The sequence below is a fragment of the Acinonyx jubatus genome, chromosome B3 (assembly GCF_027475565.1).
Source record: "Acinonyx jubatus isolate Ajub_Pintada_27869175 chromosome B3, VMU_Ajub_asm_v1.0, whole genome shotgun sequence".
In the NCBI taxonomy this organism is placed as follows: Eukaryota; Metazoa; Chordata; class Mammalia; order Carnivora; family Felidae; genus Acinonyx; species Acinonyx jubatus.
The window spans coordinates 38,805,683-38,822,344 of record NC_069386.1 but is presented as its reverse complement, the minus strand read 5'-3'; the positions used below and the strand labels follow the sequence as shown (position 1 = coordinate 38,822,344).

The following is a 16,662-nucleotide window of genomic DNA, read 5'->3' as shown; positions in this document are numbered from 1 at the left end:
CATTCTGTGGTCCGATCCTATTATGTGTGGTGTTCTGTTTCAGTTTTCAAAGCTTCCTCATGGGGTATAATCTAACTAGAATGAGTTCACCAAGATGGGGAGGAGGCTCCAGGCCATAGCATGGAATAAAGGAAGGGACTGGGAATCTTTAACTCAGGGAAAAGAGCTGCCTCATGAAAGAGTGATTAGCTTTGTTCTGTGTGGCTCCAAAGAGTCAACCTATGCACAGAGAGTAGAACCTTGTTACAAATATGGACTCTAATCAGAGTTGCCAAGATACAGAGGGTGCCTTAGGTGGTGAGTCTTCCATCCCTGAAAATAATCAAATAAAGAAAGGACAACCACTGTTGTGGTTGTGGAGGAATTTTGCTGAATGATTTCTCCTCCTCCTAAAGTTTTTAGATCCATTCTGAGAACAGCAACAACAACAAAGTGGGGGAAAAGTGGGAGGGAAAACAAACCCAGCAGTTATTACACATTAATTTGTTGGCTTTGGACTGCAGGGAGGAGATGTGGCTGCAGCTGAGAGCACAGGTGGAATAGTAGCTGAAGAGGGTGAAGCTCCTGGTGAAGGCAAAAATGGAGAGCAAGGTGGAGGTGAGTCTCAACTGGAAGGTGAAGGTGAAATTGAAGCAGAAGGAGAAGAAGGTGAACATGGCAGTGAACTCCAAGCAGAAGATGAGGACATGAAAGCTGATGAAGGTGGAGGTGAAGGTGAACTCCAAGCAGAAGAGGGTGAAATGAAAGCTGATGAAGGTGAAAATGAAGAGCAGGAATTCAATGCTGAGAGTCAAGGTGAAGCCAAAAGTGACGAGAAAGGTACAGATGGTGAAGGGGGAGGTGATGGAGGTGACAGTAAAGAGGAAGAGGAGGACGAAGAGGAAGAGGAGGACGATGAGGAAGAGGAGGACGATGAGGAAGAGGAGGACGATGAGGAAGAGGAGGACGATGAGGAAGAAGAGGAGGCAAATGAGGAGCCTTTGTCCCTGGAGTGGCCCGACACCAGGCAGAAGCAAGCCATTTACCTCTTCCTCCTGCCCATTGTGTTCCCACTGTGGTTGACAGTGCCTGATGTCCGGAGGCTGGTGAGTTTGCCCAGCTGTACCCCAGGGAATCTGTGGAGTCTCTAGGCACTCCCGCTCAAGAAGTGAGAAGACAGGGCAAATCAGCTTGGCAGGGCTCAACCACAGAGAGTATCTGGGATGCAACTTGTAGCTCCAGATGGGACCATGCACCTATGGGGACATACCAGTGGGCCTGGGAGGCCCTAAGACATGCTTATTTCCATCACTATAAGCATGTGATCTGGTCCCTCAACTCCTATTCTCAGTTTCTCGATTTTAATATGGGAATGATGCCAAGACGTCCCCACTCTGCCCCTGTATTTCCAGGGATATTCTGAAAACCTAGGGGGAAAGTACTGTTTCTACCCAGTATTCTCATTTATAGGGAAAGTGCTAACATACCCTACCCAAAGGCCATCCATACGCTGTCTCTAGGTCCAGAGATGGGTGGGGTAGGAGGGAGGTGGCAGATACCAAACCAAACACCTAGGCAAGTCTGGCTCTAGGGCAAGCAAACAGTCCTCTTCAGTTTGGTGACTGCTGAATGCCCTGCTGGCTGGACTCCCCTGCAGGCCACCATCCCGGGGTCCTCACTGGAGATCCAGATCTCAGCTGACACATCCCCAGATCCTCTCCATCACTCACTCAGCAGATCCCGTCCCTGATTCTGGGGCTCCCTCAGAAGGGCCAATGACCTTTAGCATCTGCAACTTATTTCTCTTCCTTTTCAAACTTGCAAATAGGAGTCTAGGAAGTTTTTTGTTATCACCTTCCTGGGATCCATCGTGTGGATAGCCATTTTCTCATACCTCATGGTCTGGTGGGCTCACCAGGTGAGTGAACAGCAGGAACTACATTCAACGTCAGCGGGGCCCAAGGACAATTTTTACCTTCAGGGTCAATGGCCAGTACCCAGGGAACGGTGAGGCTCAAGTGACTTTGTAGTTTCTAGATTGTTTACGAAGGGTCAAATTTGCCTTTTTTCTTCCAGTGAGTGTAGTGTTTTCAAGTGCGGCTCTTCTGTCTTAATGTTCATGCTGTAGCCTCACATAGAAGGCCCTTCACAGTCTGACCCAACTGACCATTGCTTATTAGCCTTACTCCAGGCTTTCTCTGTCATGGATGCCCTGCTCCTCCCCACCTGGCAATGTTGGACACACTTGCGAGAGCAAGCTCAATTTTGCCTTGTCTCTGGCATCCAGTGAGTCTTCCTCTGAGTGCCCATTGCTTTCCTGTTCTACTTGTAATTGTTCACGAGCTTTTTTCTTTCAGTAGGCTGAGGGTAGGGGCAGTGTTGTGGTGCCCATACTTCTATCTCCAGCCTCTAACTGGCACATAGCAGGTGTCTGTGGTTCTGGAGATGGAAACGTGACACAAACAGGTGTTCGAAGGGGCAGTTCTGAGAAGGTGCAGGTGTTATAGCTGGAATATCAGTGACAGCTGTATCAGGGAGAGACGTGTACTCCAGAAAGGAGCTGCATCATTCCCTGCAGCCTTGAGCAGGGACCCTGCTCCTTCTCTCCGTGGCCCATCTCCCCATCTGTCGGTTCGCCATACCCTCCCTCCGAGGCCGCGGGAGTATGCCGAGCTCTCCGGAAAAGTGTTGGGTTTGCACAAAGTAGCATGTGGTTGGTGCTTTGAAGAGCTTCAGATTTTTCCATTTGCTGTTGCTATGGCTTATCATCGCTGTTACTTTTTACCAGGTTGGTGAAACAATAGGGATTTCAGAAGAGATCATGGGTTTGACGATCCTAGCAGCAGGCACGTCCATTCCTGACCTCATCACCAGTGTGATTGTCGCTCGGAAAGGCCTGGGAGACATGGCTGTGTCCAGCTCTGTGGGCAGTAACATATTTGATATCACCGTGGGGTGAGTGGCAAAGTTGCTTTCCAAGGCATATCAAGAATGACTGGAAAACATGGTGTTGGCTCTGTCTGCTGGTTTTCTGTTTCATTATTTATACATGGAATAAAAGGGCATTTATGTTATTAGTTTCTACTAGGCATCAAAGTGTCCTCCCTTCGTTCATCACAGCCTGAGGGGATAACAGAACAAAAATGCTGTCTGAAATGTAACTGACTAGAATTTATAGATGAATCGAAAAACAAAGTCCTTTAAATTTCATTCCCAAATTCAGTCAGATGCTCTGCTCACTGACCTCCAAGGTGGTGGAAGTGGGGTTGGAAGGAGCAATGACTCAATCTCACTCGCTGATACTTCTGCTCCTTTGTGTTTGGGATCCTGCCAGCTCAGAGGCTCTAAAAGCATTTTGTCTAAACAAGCAAATGCCGCATCCTCCTGTACCCATTCTCTTGCCCCCTCCTCCCAACTTTGTCAGAACCCAACCTCTGGGCTATTTTCATTTCCACAGGCATATCCTGGATTTGGGTGGTGGCTTTGATTTTTCTAAATTTTTATGGTAAGTCCTAGCTCAGGCTAATTTAAATGTAAAGACACGTTAGCCTGAGCTAGGACTGATGGCAAAAATTTACAGATGGAAGAGTCACACATCAGCTCACCTGGGTTACTCATAGGAAAGTCATGAATTATAAAGAAAAAATGCCCACTCAAACCCTGAAAATTTCGGTTTTAATATAGAACTCCTTGTTATTAGCTGTGAGACCTTGGGCACGTAATTCAATTTCCATGAACTTCGTTTCCTCATCTGTGAAATGGGGCTATTATTTTCTGCTCTATTTCATAAGCTTTCTTGTGTGTGTAGAAAAATAAGTGCTTTGTAAATTGTAAAATACTGTTTATGTTTATGGGATTAGTGCAGACATTCAGAATATTCACATTGTTTCTTCAATCTTGCAGCCTGCCTGTCCCTTGGTTGCTGTTCTCTCTTATCAATGGATTACAGCCTGTTCCAGTCAGCAGCAATGGCTTGTTTTGTGCAATTGTTTTGCTTTTTCTCATGCTCCTGTTTGTGATCTCTTCAATTGCATCATGCAAATGGAGAATGAACAAGATCCTGGGCTTCACAATGTTCCTCCTTTACTTTGTATTCCTGATAATCAGTGTGATGTTAGAAGATCGAATCATTTCCTGTCCTGTATCTGTCTGAGGCAGAGTCACTGTTGCTCACAATGGACGTGGATCCGAAAACCATGCCAGAAGCTACCATACTTCTTGTTACATTAACAAAAGAATGAACATGGTCCATGAGAGAGACCAGAGTGGCAAAGAGCCACTGATGGGAATGTGATCGGGGACTGAAGGTTAGCCTTGGAAACACCCGCAGCTCGTTGTGGATTGTCTCACCTCTGGAGGGATGGCGTTTTTACCCCTGCCTGATGTTGGCAGCTATCACATGGAGGCCAGCAGAAGGACCTCTGGAGCCAGAGGGTTTTCGGAATGAGGGATCATTTGGGGGTGAGGGCAGGGACAGGCACAGTAGCAGGACAAGCCCCTATACCCACAGTTCCCTGATCGTTCCTGAAAGGCTGCTGATCCAAAGACACAGATGTGGTCTACACCCCACCCTTTGGCCCCTGTCCCAAGCACACACTGCAACTTACCGTCCTCTCTTTTTCTGTTTAAAACACGAGGTTCTACCAGGTTTGTAAACATTACACGTCCAGTTATTGGTGGGTTTAAGGAGCTAAGACTCGGAAAAAAAAAGTATAACAGGAATCAATGATCATTACACACTGTAGCCCAGTAAAATGTGTACTGATATTTGATAGCTTAAAAAGACTCCCTTAGCTCTTCTTTTGCATTTCTGAAACGTGAAATTAAAATAAGTAGCCCCCCAAATGAAAATGTATAATTCGCCGTTGTACCAGAAGGGGGGTGGGATATTAGGGAGGGCTATTTAAAAATATGTACTTACTAGAAAATCCAAATTAGTGTTGTCTCCATCAAGTAGTCGCCTTGGGGGATTAGACAGTCATACAAAGTTGTCCTGACTTTGCTCCTCCAGCATATGCTCACCTAACAGTGACAAATGCTACTAGTGAGTCAGAAGGGGAGTGATTTTATTTTATTTTATTTTTTTAAATGTTTTATTTATTTTTGAGACAGAGAGAGACAGAGCACGAGCAGGGGAGGGGCAGAGAGAGAGGGAGACACAGAATCCGAAGCAGGCTCCAGGCTCTGAGCCATCAGCACAGAGCCCGAAGCGGGGCTCGAACCCACAAACTGTGAGATCGTGACCTGAGCCGAAGTTGGACGCTCAACCAACTGAGCCACCCAGGCGCCCCAGGGGAGTGATTTTAAAAAGAGTCCAAAATCAGTAGGGCCAAGTCTGCTATATAAAGTAAGAGATCTTGTGGGGCAATGCTACTTCTGTATGCCAACCTACATTGGATGATAAAGCCAGATTGATTTCCCGTGTGGCTTACATGTGGCTCTTAAGGCAATTACAAAGGAGAAATTCCAAAAATGCTTAACATAATGACAACACAGTGAGAAAAAGAGTATTACTACTTCTAATAGCTAGTGTAAAGGACTTCTGTGTTTTTAAAAATTGTGTGGTTATTGAAGCAGTGCTTGTGCAATTCGAAGTGCTTGTATGTTAAATACCACTGCTTGCTGCTTTTACTAGCACTCAGTTAGGGGACCATTAGAAATGAAGCAGTTCCGTGTTCCTGGTTTCAGAGCAAAAGGAGCTCAGGTGACTATAGATAATGATGGCAAATATGGCTTTAATTACAAACGTGAGAGGATTCAGACTGGAATATAAGAGGACAGATGTGATGTGGAAAAAAAAAATCAAACATTTTGGTGTTGAAGGGCTGTACTGAAAATACTTTAGTCCATAATCCATCTCTTAAGATGGGCTGATTAATTAATGGCCTCACTACCCCAGGATTCACATTCTTTGGAAATGACTTTTATTAAATTTCAATAAATTGTGAGTCCCCATGGTATTTTATTTTACCAACATGGATGAGTGCATCTGTATCTTTAGGTCACTGGGTCAGAATGCTCAAGAAGAAGAATATGGAATCATGTTCACATTCCATTTTCTTACTTATCCTCATTGCTGTTGCTGCTGCATTTGCCCAGTCTCCATATGCCATGGCCTAGGAACAGGAGAGAACAATGCCTACAGAAGGGTGACCCCAATGCCCAAACTCTGGGCATCTGTGTCTAATTCCAGCTAGCTTCAGGGGCATCACCTGGGAGTGTGGGATCTGATGCCTTCCCCAGAATGACTGATAAGGAGTGATGGACAGTGGAACATTTTGTCATGAAAATGTGTTGGACAGTCATTTCATGATTAGAGTCAACTCTAATGATCTAACATTCTTTTTCTGATTAGCTTGCTGGATTTTTGGCATTTCTCTTTGCTTAGAAGGGATGATCTGATCACTTCACACTATGACAGAAAGAGTCAAGTAAAATGAAAGCTGGGTCTTGATGGATGGGTAAGAAGTCACTGGGGTGGGCAGGAGAAAGGAGATTTCAGGGAGATGGAAAACTTATGTAACTTTTATAAGATCAATTTGTTATGCTTGGAAATTAAAATTTTTGTCATATTTATAAGCCTATAGTTTATTAGAATTATGCTGTTGTAGGATAAAAAGAGTCATCTTAAAATGTCAAGATAATGGTGACACGGCCCTCTCATTTGGTAGGCAAAATGATCTACTGAGTTACAAGGGACACATACTGGATCACTCATTCATCCCAGGAAGTCTGAAGTGTCCCAGCTGGGCATCTCAGCTGGAAGACAGTGGCTGCAGAGATGACTGCTCCCTCCCTCTGGAGGTTCCATTTCCTTGATGACCCTGGTAATGGGTTTGGGTCAAATTTCTAAAAATGTGAGGGTGTTCCTAATTTAATGGGTTAAGTTTCTATATAGTACTAAGAAAAGATTCCTTCCAAATTTTTGAAAAATGGTGTTATGTTTAAATGGTTACTATACATGGTTAAATGGTTACTTTCATCAATAGATCTGAAAATGTTTTCATCAAATTATAGGCTTGGCCCTTTAGGACACCGTTGTCTATATCATAATGATCATTTCTTTAAAGACTGATACCAAAGAGGTCAGGAACTGGAATTTAGTGTGTAGGGCACAGCCTGGTAGATACATTTGAAGAACTGGCTGGCCTTCCGTGCCAAAGAATACCCTGGGGATCTGATTCCTTTTTTTGTGGGAGGGTCCCTCCATAGGTGCCACCTGCGATGTGTTTTGGGACTGGTCACTGTGGAAGGTGCAGAGAGGGCTCATGATCATGGCTGTCTTTGCCCGGTGTGGGTGGGGAGTGGGGGGTACTGGAGCCAAGCAGGCCACCCTGGCCTAAGACAACATGGTTGCCTTCGCAACCAAAGGCAAGCTTTAGGTCTTCACTGTGATGATCAGGCAAAGCCTGGAGAATTTCATTTACAGAAAATTCTGTCAGTTGTTCCAGTGGCTCTATCACAGCACAATGTTTGAAAAAAATCTTTACAGACAAAAGGAGGGAGCCATGCAAACGACAGCAACCGTGGGAAGGCCGCAGAGACTTCATCAGGAGGGTCTGCTACCATCTCAGAGGATAAGCACATGCACACACACCTGAGTGAGAGACAAACTCCTATACTAATTTGTGCACTGCTCATTTTGTAAACGACAATAATTAAGCCAGCAAATGCACTTGCTTTGAGGCCAGAGGAAGAGGCTAGTGTGAAGGGATAAGAAGATAATAAGCCTGAGAATATTAAGGTAAACTGGTATGCAACTGCTAGTGGTTCAGTTCTGAAATAAAACTTGGTCTTGTATCCAAACAGGAAAGACGGAGCACACCAACTCTACCACACAAAGGGGCCAAGGGCCCTCTTAAAGAGGCAGCCTGTTCTTTCCCTTTCTGCTCTGAAATAAAGTGCCTAATAGCAGCTTTCAAGTTCTAGTGGGAAAAATAAAAATAAAACTGGGCTACCTCACATTACCATACAAACGGGTATTTTCTAACCATATACTTAAAACGTATTTAGAAATACACTGTAACAGCTTCTCTATACAGCAGGCTAACACCTGCTAGTTTCAATAAGCATCATGGTAATGACCAGCATAAAATAAAATAAGTATTTATCACTAAAAATGCTGAACCAACATTTTCAGGGGCCATTTCTCTATATACAAAAATGAATAAACATCTTAGAAAACCTTAAAACAAAATAAGCTGGTAGTTTTAGGGATTTATCACAACCTCACGCTGTCCCCCCGCCCCAAAAAAAATCAGGGGGAGAAAAGACAAAAATCAGAATATGAACAGGCTGCATAATTCCCCATCTGACAGTAGGAAGAGAAAGCGGAATACTGAAATAAGATACAAAATACAAATGTATGACATTAACACCATGAGAGGAAGTAGGAACAAGTCATACCAGGACACAGCAGGGTTTATTTTCAACTATTAAACATATAAACAAAACTAAGAGTAAGAAAACAAGAGACAGATAATGTAGCAAAAGTGTATTTCTCTCCAACAAGATTGGTTGGCCATGATTCTTCAAAATGTATCTTCAACAGAGAGAAAATTGAAGAGAAGTTTGTATAGAGTTATTTTAAAGGATGATCTAGATTTTAATTTTCTTTTGAGCAGGGTTTACTACTTTTTACTCATGTTTTTGGTTTTATTTTTAAAGACTAAATTTGCACAAATAATATTCCCTGGGAATTAAAAGTAGAGGAAATAAAACCCAATGAAAAACAGAACAAAAACTCTGTGTGTATGGGAGGAGATAAAAACTATACTCACCTTTCCCCATGTGAGTTTGAACCATAACGAATGGGCTTTACCTCATTTTTTTCTGGTTAGGTACTCAAAATCAATAAACTATAATTCTTACATATAGTTTGTGTCAAAGACAAGTTAAACAACAGCGAAAGCTGTTCTTATAAGGGAAACAAAACCCCAGACACAAAAACAGAATAGAACCCCAGAACCCTATTTGGAGGGATATTTGCTGCCAATGCCAAAAGACTCACCTATCAAATGTTTCTCTCGGTTGACAATTATCAAGCGATGCAGGGAACAAAAGACTCCTTTAGGATGTGAAACTCGGATAAGAAGAGTGAAGGAGACTGGAGTTGTATTTACAAAGGAAAGGCATATAAATGTGCATAGCACCAGGTTTTTCAAGTAAGCAAGGTCAGTCCCAAACTAATTCGAACTAAAATTTCACATTTTTTAAACTCTCCCTATTACTTCCCAGGGTAGAAAGCTGTGAAATGTTTCAGCTTGATGCTATTCACTAATGGTGTGAACTCACAAGGTAGTTTTTGCGCAGCTAAACTGATTCTAAGTCTCAGATATCCCCAGGACAAGTGTCCTGGGCTCTACTGGCTTACACACCAGATTTGGAACCATCCACATTTTTCTCCTATGAAACTGTCTAGAGAATTCTTTCCTTCATGACAATGTGTGCAACCACGCACACACACATACTGGAAATCTATAAATAACTCTAATAGCCAAAGAATACTTTTTATCAGAAATTACCAAAGAAAGCGATATTTGAAATAATGGGACTAAAAATACTTTTTAAGAGTCTTTCTAATACCCATGGTGTTTAAACGTTCAATTTATTGTCTGATTTCTGGATATTTCTGGATTTTAGATTCCATAAACTTCAGATTCTGAAGGCTTATTGAAAAAGCCAAGTTCCTCAATATGGGAAATTCTATCTGGCTGTACTTTTAGAGAGTTATTATTTTTCTATTTTTGAAAAAATATCTTGAATATTTATTTATATATATATATATATAATATGAACAGAATACTCCAATAGGTCATATTCCAGATAAATATGATACAATCTGCATCATATGCCACATTTTAGATATTAAAATAAGGGTAAAATCTGGAATAAGTTGTCTGACATATTTCCCAACACAAGTGTTCGTATAGAATATTAAAATCTAAATTGATTTTTGGCTTTGTAAGCTATCCCTGTGTACTGTCTGTATCTGTTAGCAATAGAGAACATTTTCAGTCATGGTATACTGAACCTGATTTTGCAGAAGCAGACTTGGAACCTCCCCGGCTCTCCTTCGACAAGGCTCAATGAGTCAGTCTGGGCAGTGCGCACCCTGGCTTTCATCCACTCACTGCAGTCAGGCTTAGCGGTACTAACATGCAATCCTAGCACAACACTGACACTAGCGCTGACAGTTTTGAATCATTCTCCCAAGTAATAAAATATATATATATATATATATAGATAGATAGATATAGATAGCTATACATATAAGGATCTGCAGCTGTACTAATTACTTCAAATAGCAGCAGACAAGGAAAATAAGCACTTAATTGCTTGCTTTGTAAGTTTCAGTTCATTTTGTTTGCTATATTAAGTTTAAAAATTAAAAAAATATCAACTTACTATAAACAATTTAAAATATGTATAATACAACTTCATGGTCAAAACATTTGAATAGTCTATGAAAACAGGAAATACTTTGATCTTACATTTGGTTAAGTTCCATACATGATTTTTTCAACACGTTTCTTCCAAGAGAAACCACAAAACAGGTGTCTTATTTTGAGAAGTAATTTTGTCTAGGGATTTCCTTGTCACAAAAATACTTAATTACTGGTTACAGGAGAAGTAAAGAAAAAAAAAAAAACAAAGAGATGAGAAACAAAATGGCTCTCTCTTCACTTGTCACTCTTCTCTTCTTAGAACATTCTGTACATGAGCTATCTGGGCTTTCTGAACCATTTACAAATGCATTTTCAAAAATCGAAGAGAAAGAGTTTAGAATCTCCAAATATTATTTTATACACTGACTATACAATACATATTGAAAGTATACACGCACGTGCATATCTTAAAGATAAGGTTCTCCAAAGGTTTTTCGACATTCCATCACCCCTGTACTTGGTGGTCGATCACAGTTGTGTGTACTTTTGACTTGACTAGGTGTGAGGCGATCGTATGCCATCTTGTATTCTTTATCAAATGCATCTGTAAAAATTCATAAAGAAATGAGGGCATTTAGCAATTTATACTCGATATTAACAACAATCAAGATTTTAAAATATCACAGAACTAAACAATTAGAGGCCAAGAAGGCATCTCTAGGTCATTTCTGCCAACTAAAGAAATACAGAATTTCAGAGCTCAAACAAGGACCTCAAAGCTCTCAGCATTTTAGAGCTAGATTACACAGATCAACGAATTTTAAAGTTTTAAGATGGCTTCCTTTTAAAATTCTTTTTCTCGAATTTAAAGATTGTGGTAAAATACAAAGGTTACTATCTTAACCATCTTGTAGGTCAGTGGTATTATGTACATTCATAACGTGCAGCCATCACCACCATCCACCTCAACTCTCTTCCCTCTTGTGAAACTGAAACCCTATACCCATTAAACATTAATTCCGTTGCCCCCTGCCCCAACTCCTGTCAACTATTGTTCTACTTCTGTCTGTATGATTTTTGACTACTCTAGTAAGTCACTCATAAGAGGAATTGTACAGTATTTGTCTTTTTGTGATTGGCTTATTTCATGTACATAATGTCCTCGAGGTTCATCCAAGTTATAGTATGTGCCAGAATTAACTTCTTTTTTAAGGAGGAATAATATTCCAATGTATGTATAGACCACATTTTGCTTACTCATTCATCCTTCAATGGACACATGGGTTGTTTCCACACTTTAGCTATTATGAATAATGCTGCTATGAACATGGATGTAAAAATCTCTCCTGCAGACCCTGCTTTTAAGTCCATTTTTAATTTTTTGAAGGGACTGCCATACTGTTTTCCACAGCAGCTGTACCATTTTACATTCCCAATAATGATGTATAAAAGTTCCAATTTTCTATATCTGCACAACACTTGTTATTTTTTGTTTTTGTTTTTGTTGGGGGGGGGCGGACAGTAGCCAGCCTAATGGTGTGAGGTGGAATCTCACTATAGATTTGATTTGTATTTCCCTAATAATTAATGATGTTGAGCATCTTTTCTTGTGCTTATTGGCCACCTATATATCTTCTTTGGAGAAATGTCTATTCAAGTCCTTGCCCATTTTTAATTGGCTTTTTGTTGTCGTTGTGTTTTAGAAATTTTTCAAATCTATTCTGGATATTATTTTCTTCCATTCTATGGGTTGCCTTTTTACATTCCTGATACCTTTTAATGCACAAAATTTTTAATTTTCATGAATTCCAATTTTTGTATTTTTTCTTCTGTTGCTTGGGCCTCTGGTGTCATATCCAAGAAAGCACTGCCAAATCTAATGTCATGAATGATTTTGCCCTGTTTTCTCCTAGGAGTTTTATAGTTTCAGATCTCACATTTAGGTCTTTAATCCATCTTGAGTTAATTTGTTTTTTTCTTTTTTTTTTTTTTATAATTTATATCCAAATTAGTGTATAGTGCAACAATGATTTCAGGAGTAGATTCCTTAGTGCCCCTTACCCATTTAGCCCATCCCCCTTCCCACAACCCCTCTAGTAACCCTCAGTTTGTTCTCCATATATATGAGTCTCTTATGTTTTGTCCCCCTCCCTGTTTTTATATTATTTTTGTTTCCCTTCCCTTATGGTCATCTGTTTTGTCTCTTAAAGTCCTCATATGAGTGAAGTCATAGGATTTTTGTCTTTCTCTAATTTCACTTAGCATAATACCCTCTAGTTCCATCCACAGAGTTGCAAATGGCAAGATTTCATTCTTTTTGATTGCCGAATAATACTCTGTTGTATATATATACCACATCTTCTTTATCCATTCATCCATTGATGGACATTTGGGCTCTTTCCATACTTTGGCTATTGTTGATAGTGCTGCTATAAACATGGGGGTGCATGTGTCCCTTCAAAACAGCACACCTGTATCCCGTGTATAAATGCCTAGTAGTGCAATTGCTGGGTTGTAGGGTAGTTCTATTTTTATTTTTTTGAGGAACTTCCATACTGTTTTCCAGAGTGGCTGTACCAGCTTGCATTCCCTTTGAGTTAATTTGTTTTACAAGGGGTTCCAACTTCATTCTTTTGCATATGGATATCCAGTTTTGCCAGCATCATTTGTCGAAATGACTGTCCTTTCCCCAATGGTGTTCTTGGCCCCATTGTCAAAAATCACTTGACCATATATATGAGGGCTTATTTCTGGGCTCTCTATTCAATTCCATTGGTCTACATGTCTGTCTTTATGCCAGTACCACACCGTTTAGATTACAGTAGCTTTGTAGTAAGTTTTGAAATCAATAAGTGTGAGTCATCCAGGTCTATTCTAAGATTTTGGTTACTTGAGGTCCCTCTGAGATTCCATATAAATTCGAGGATATGTTTTTCTATTTTTGCAAAAAAAAAAATCATTACGATTTTGATAGGGATTGCACGTTAATCTATAGGTTGCTCTGGATAGTACTGATATCTTAAAAATTTTAGTCTTCTAAGTATATGAAAATGGGATGTATTTTCATTTATTTATGTCTAATTTCTTTCAACAACGTTTTGCAGTTTTCATTGTACAAGTCTTTCACCTCCTTGGTTGAACAAATTCCTAATTATTTTATTCTTTTTGATGCTACTGTACATGGAATTGCTCTCAATTTTTGGATTATGCATTGCTAGTTACAGAAATATGACTGAGTTTTGTATCTTTTATCTTTTATCCTGCAACCTTGCTGAAAGCATTTATTAACTCAAACAATCTAGGTGGTTTTGTTTTGTTTTGCTTTTGGTGTGGAATATCTAGGATTTTCTATATATATGATCATGTCATCTATGAATAGAGATAGCTTAACTTCTTCCTTTCCAATTTGGATGCCTTTTACTTCTTTTTCTTTCCTGGCTGCTTTGGCTAGAACTTCTAATACAATGTTGTCTTGTTCCTGATCTTAAGGGAAAATCTTTCCGTTTTTCACCATTGAGTATGGTGTTAATTTGGGGTTTTTCATAAATGCCCTTTATCAAGTTGAGGACATTCCCTTCTATTCCTAGTTTGCTGATTTTGCCAAATGCTTTTTCTGCATCTACTGAGACATGTGTCTTTTTTTTTTTTAATAATTTTATTTATCTTTATAACCAACATGGGGCTTGAACTCACAACCCCCAAATCAAGAGCTGCATGTTCTACCAACTGAACCAGCCAAGTGCCCCAGAGAATTTGTGTCTTTTATTCCAATAATATGGTATATCACATTGATTGAGTTTTGTGTATTGAACCAACATTGCATTCCTGGGATAAATCCCAGTTGGTCATGGAACAAAATCCTTTCTAAATGTTGCTGGATTTCATTTGCCAGTATTTTGTTGAGGATTTTTGCACCTATATTAATAAGGAATATTCCTCTGTAGTTTTCTTTTCTTGTGATGTCTTTGACTTATAATATTAGCTTCACAGAATGAGTTAGGAAGTGCTCCTTTTTCTTCTACTTTTGTAAGAGTATGTGAAGGATTAATGTCTTAGTTCAGGCTGCTATAACAGGATACCATAGACTGGGTGGCTTAAATGATGAACATTTATTTCTCACAGTTCTGGAGGCTGGGAAGTCTAAGATCAAGGCAACAGCAGATCTGGCGTCTGGTTAGAGCGCTCTTCCTGGTTTGCGAACAGCTGTCTTCTCCCTGTATCCTTACATGACTGGGAGGGATAGCTCTCTTCTTAAGGATATTACTCCATTGTGGGGGCTCCAACCGGATGATGTTATTACTTCCCTAGGGCCCTACTTCCAAATACCATCACGTTAAGGCTTTAACATAGGAGTAGGGGCAGGGCACCAATATGCAGTCCATCACAATTGGTGTTAATCCTTCTTTAAACATTTGATAGAATTCACCATCTGGTCCTGGGTTTTTCTTTCTGGGAAGCTTTTTGATTATTAACTCAATCTATTTACTTATTACAGCTCTAGTAAGGGTTTCTATTCTAGAGTCAGTTTTGTAGTTTACATCTTTGTAGAAATTTGCCTATCTGGGTTACTGAATTTGTAGGCATATAGTTATTAATTGTATTTCCTTATCATTCTTTTTATTTCTGGAAGGGTGGTAGGAATATCTCCTCTTTCATTCCTCATTTCATTAATTTGAGTCCTCTCTTTTTCTCTTAGTCTAACCAAAGATTAATTTTATTGCTCTTTTCAAAGAACCAACTTTGATTTTGATGAGTTTCTCTATTTTAAAAATTGTTTTCCCCTATATTTTCTATTTTTTCTCTATTTTATTGATTTCTGCTGTAATATTTATTATTTCCTTTCTTCTGCTTGCTTTGGGTTTAATTTGCTCTTCTTTTTCTAGTTCTTAAAAACATTTTTGTTTAAAGTTTTATTTATTTTTGAGACAGAGAGAGACAGAGCATGAGTAGGAGAGGGGCAGAGAGAGAGGGAGCCACAGAATCCGAAGCAGTCTCCAGGCTCTGAGCTGTCAGCACAGAGCCTGACGCAGGGCTTGAACTCACAAACCGCGAGATCATGACCTGAGCCGAAGTCAGAGGTTTAACCGACTGAGCCACCCAGGCGCCCCAAAGGAAACGGTTTTTTCTTTTTTTAAATTTTTTTTAATGTTTACTCATTTTTCAAGAGACAGAGAGAGACAGAGCATGAGCATGGAAGGGGCAGAGAGAGAGGTAGACACAGAATCCGAAGCAGGATCCAGGCTCTGAGCTGTCAGCACAGAGTCCAACGCGGGACTTGAACCCACAAACTATGAGATCATGACCTGAGCCGAAGTTGGACGCTTAATCAACTGAGCCACCCAGACACCCCTTTCTATTTCTTAAGGTAGAAGGTTATGTAGGTATTTACATAGAAGTTCCTACCTTATTAAATTTCCAGTTGAGCATCAGAATCACTTGTCAAATTTCTTATTTTTAATGATTTCCAATGTTTCACAACCATCATAGTTAAAAAGCAAATATTCACAACATTCTGCTCAAAACTCCCTAGATGCAATTTGAATCCATTCATTCTTTTCCTCTTTCTAATGGAAAGTGCAGCTCAACACATTCATACATTTGTTTACAAACAAAATTACAGGTTAAATACAGTTGTACTTCTGTTAGTCTTTTCCACCAAATAGTCCTTACTTCTAAGTTTTACTATTATTATTAGAACTTGTCCAAAATTTTCCACCTTTATTTCAACTAGGAAAATCAATGACTTAATGTGACTTTCGAGTACAACGTTCCCTGGTTATATTTCTTTGCATCATACTTTTTTTTTCCCAAGCAAAGATACCAAACACTGATCTCTACTTGGCTCAGATTTATAGCTAAACATTTTTTTTTTTAATAGCTAAATGTTTTGTTGTTGTTATACAGCTAAAATTTTTAAAAGCCATTTTAGTGTAAGGCCAATTTTCCAATTCCCAGCTTTTAAATCTTTCTTTCTTTTTTAGATTTATTTTCTTTCTAATCAAACCAGTCTCTCTGTATTTTTTAAAGGTTTATTTATTATTTTTTAGTAGTCTCTACACCCAATATGGGGGCTTGAACTCATGACCCCCAAGATCAGCCAGGTGCCCCTCTTTGTCCTTTAAACATTGGTTTTGTTGGGGCGCCTGGGTGGCGCAGTCGGTTAAGCGCCCGACTTCAGCCAGGTCACGATCTCGCGGTCTGTGAGTTCGAGCCCCGCGTCGGGCTCTGGGCTGATGGCTTGGAGCCTGGAGCCTGTTTCCGATTCTGTGTCTCCCTCTCTCTCTGCCCCTCCCCC

General features: G+C 40.1%; 2 protein-coding genes across 6 annotated transcripts in view; one reads left to right on the top strand and one right to left on the bottom strand.

Annotated features, from left to right (window-relative positions):
- SLC24A1 (solute carrier family 24 member 1) overlaps nucleotides 1–5,344 on the top strand; it is a 41,070-nt gene extending 35,726 nt beyond the window's left edge. For 2 of the 3 annotated variants that reach the window (XM_053223860.1, XM_027067561.2), the window contains 4 exons: nucleotides 504–1,085; nucleotides 1,808–1,897; nucleotides 2,768–2,934; nucleotides 3,883–5,344. In XM_053223860.1, the coding sequence (XP_053079835.1) occupies nucleotides 504–1,085; nucleotides 1,808–1,897; nucleotides 2,768–2,934; nucleotides 3,883–4,132 (1,089 nt within the window). In that variant the 3' untranslated portion in view covers nucleotides 4,133–5,344. The remainder of the gene's footprint in view (nucleotides 1–503; nucleotides 1,086–1,807; nucleotides 1,898–2,767; nucleotides 2,935–3,882) is intronic. The other variant, XM_053223861.1, reaches the window with a different exon arrangement.
- DENND4A (DENN domain containing 4A) overlaps nucleotides 5,091–16,662 on the bottom strand; it is a 133,080-nt gene continuing 121,508 nt past the window's right edge. For all 3 annotated transcript variants that reach the window (XM_027067557.2, XM_027067554.2, XM_053223859.1), the window contains one exon: nucleotides 5,091–10,971. In XM_027067557.2, coding sequence (XP_026923358.1) covers nucleotides 10,835–10,971 — 137 coding nt within the window. In that variant the 3' untranslated portion in view covers nucleotides 5,091–10,834. The remainder of the gene's footprint in view (nucleotides 10,972–16,662) is intronic.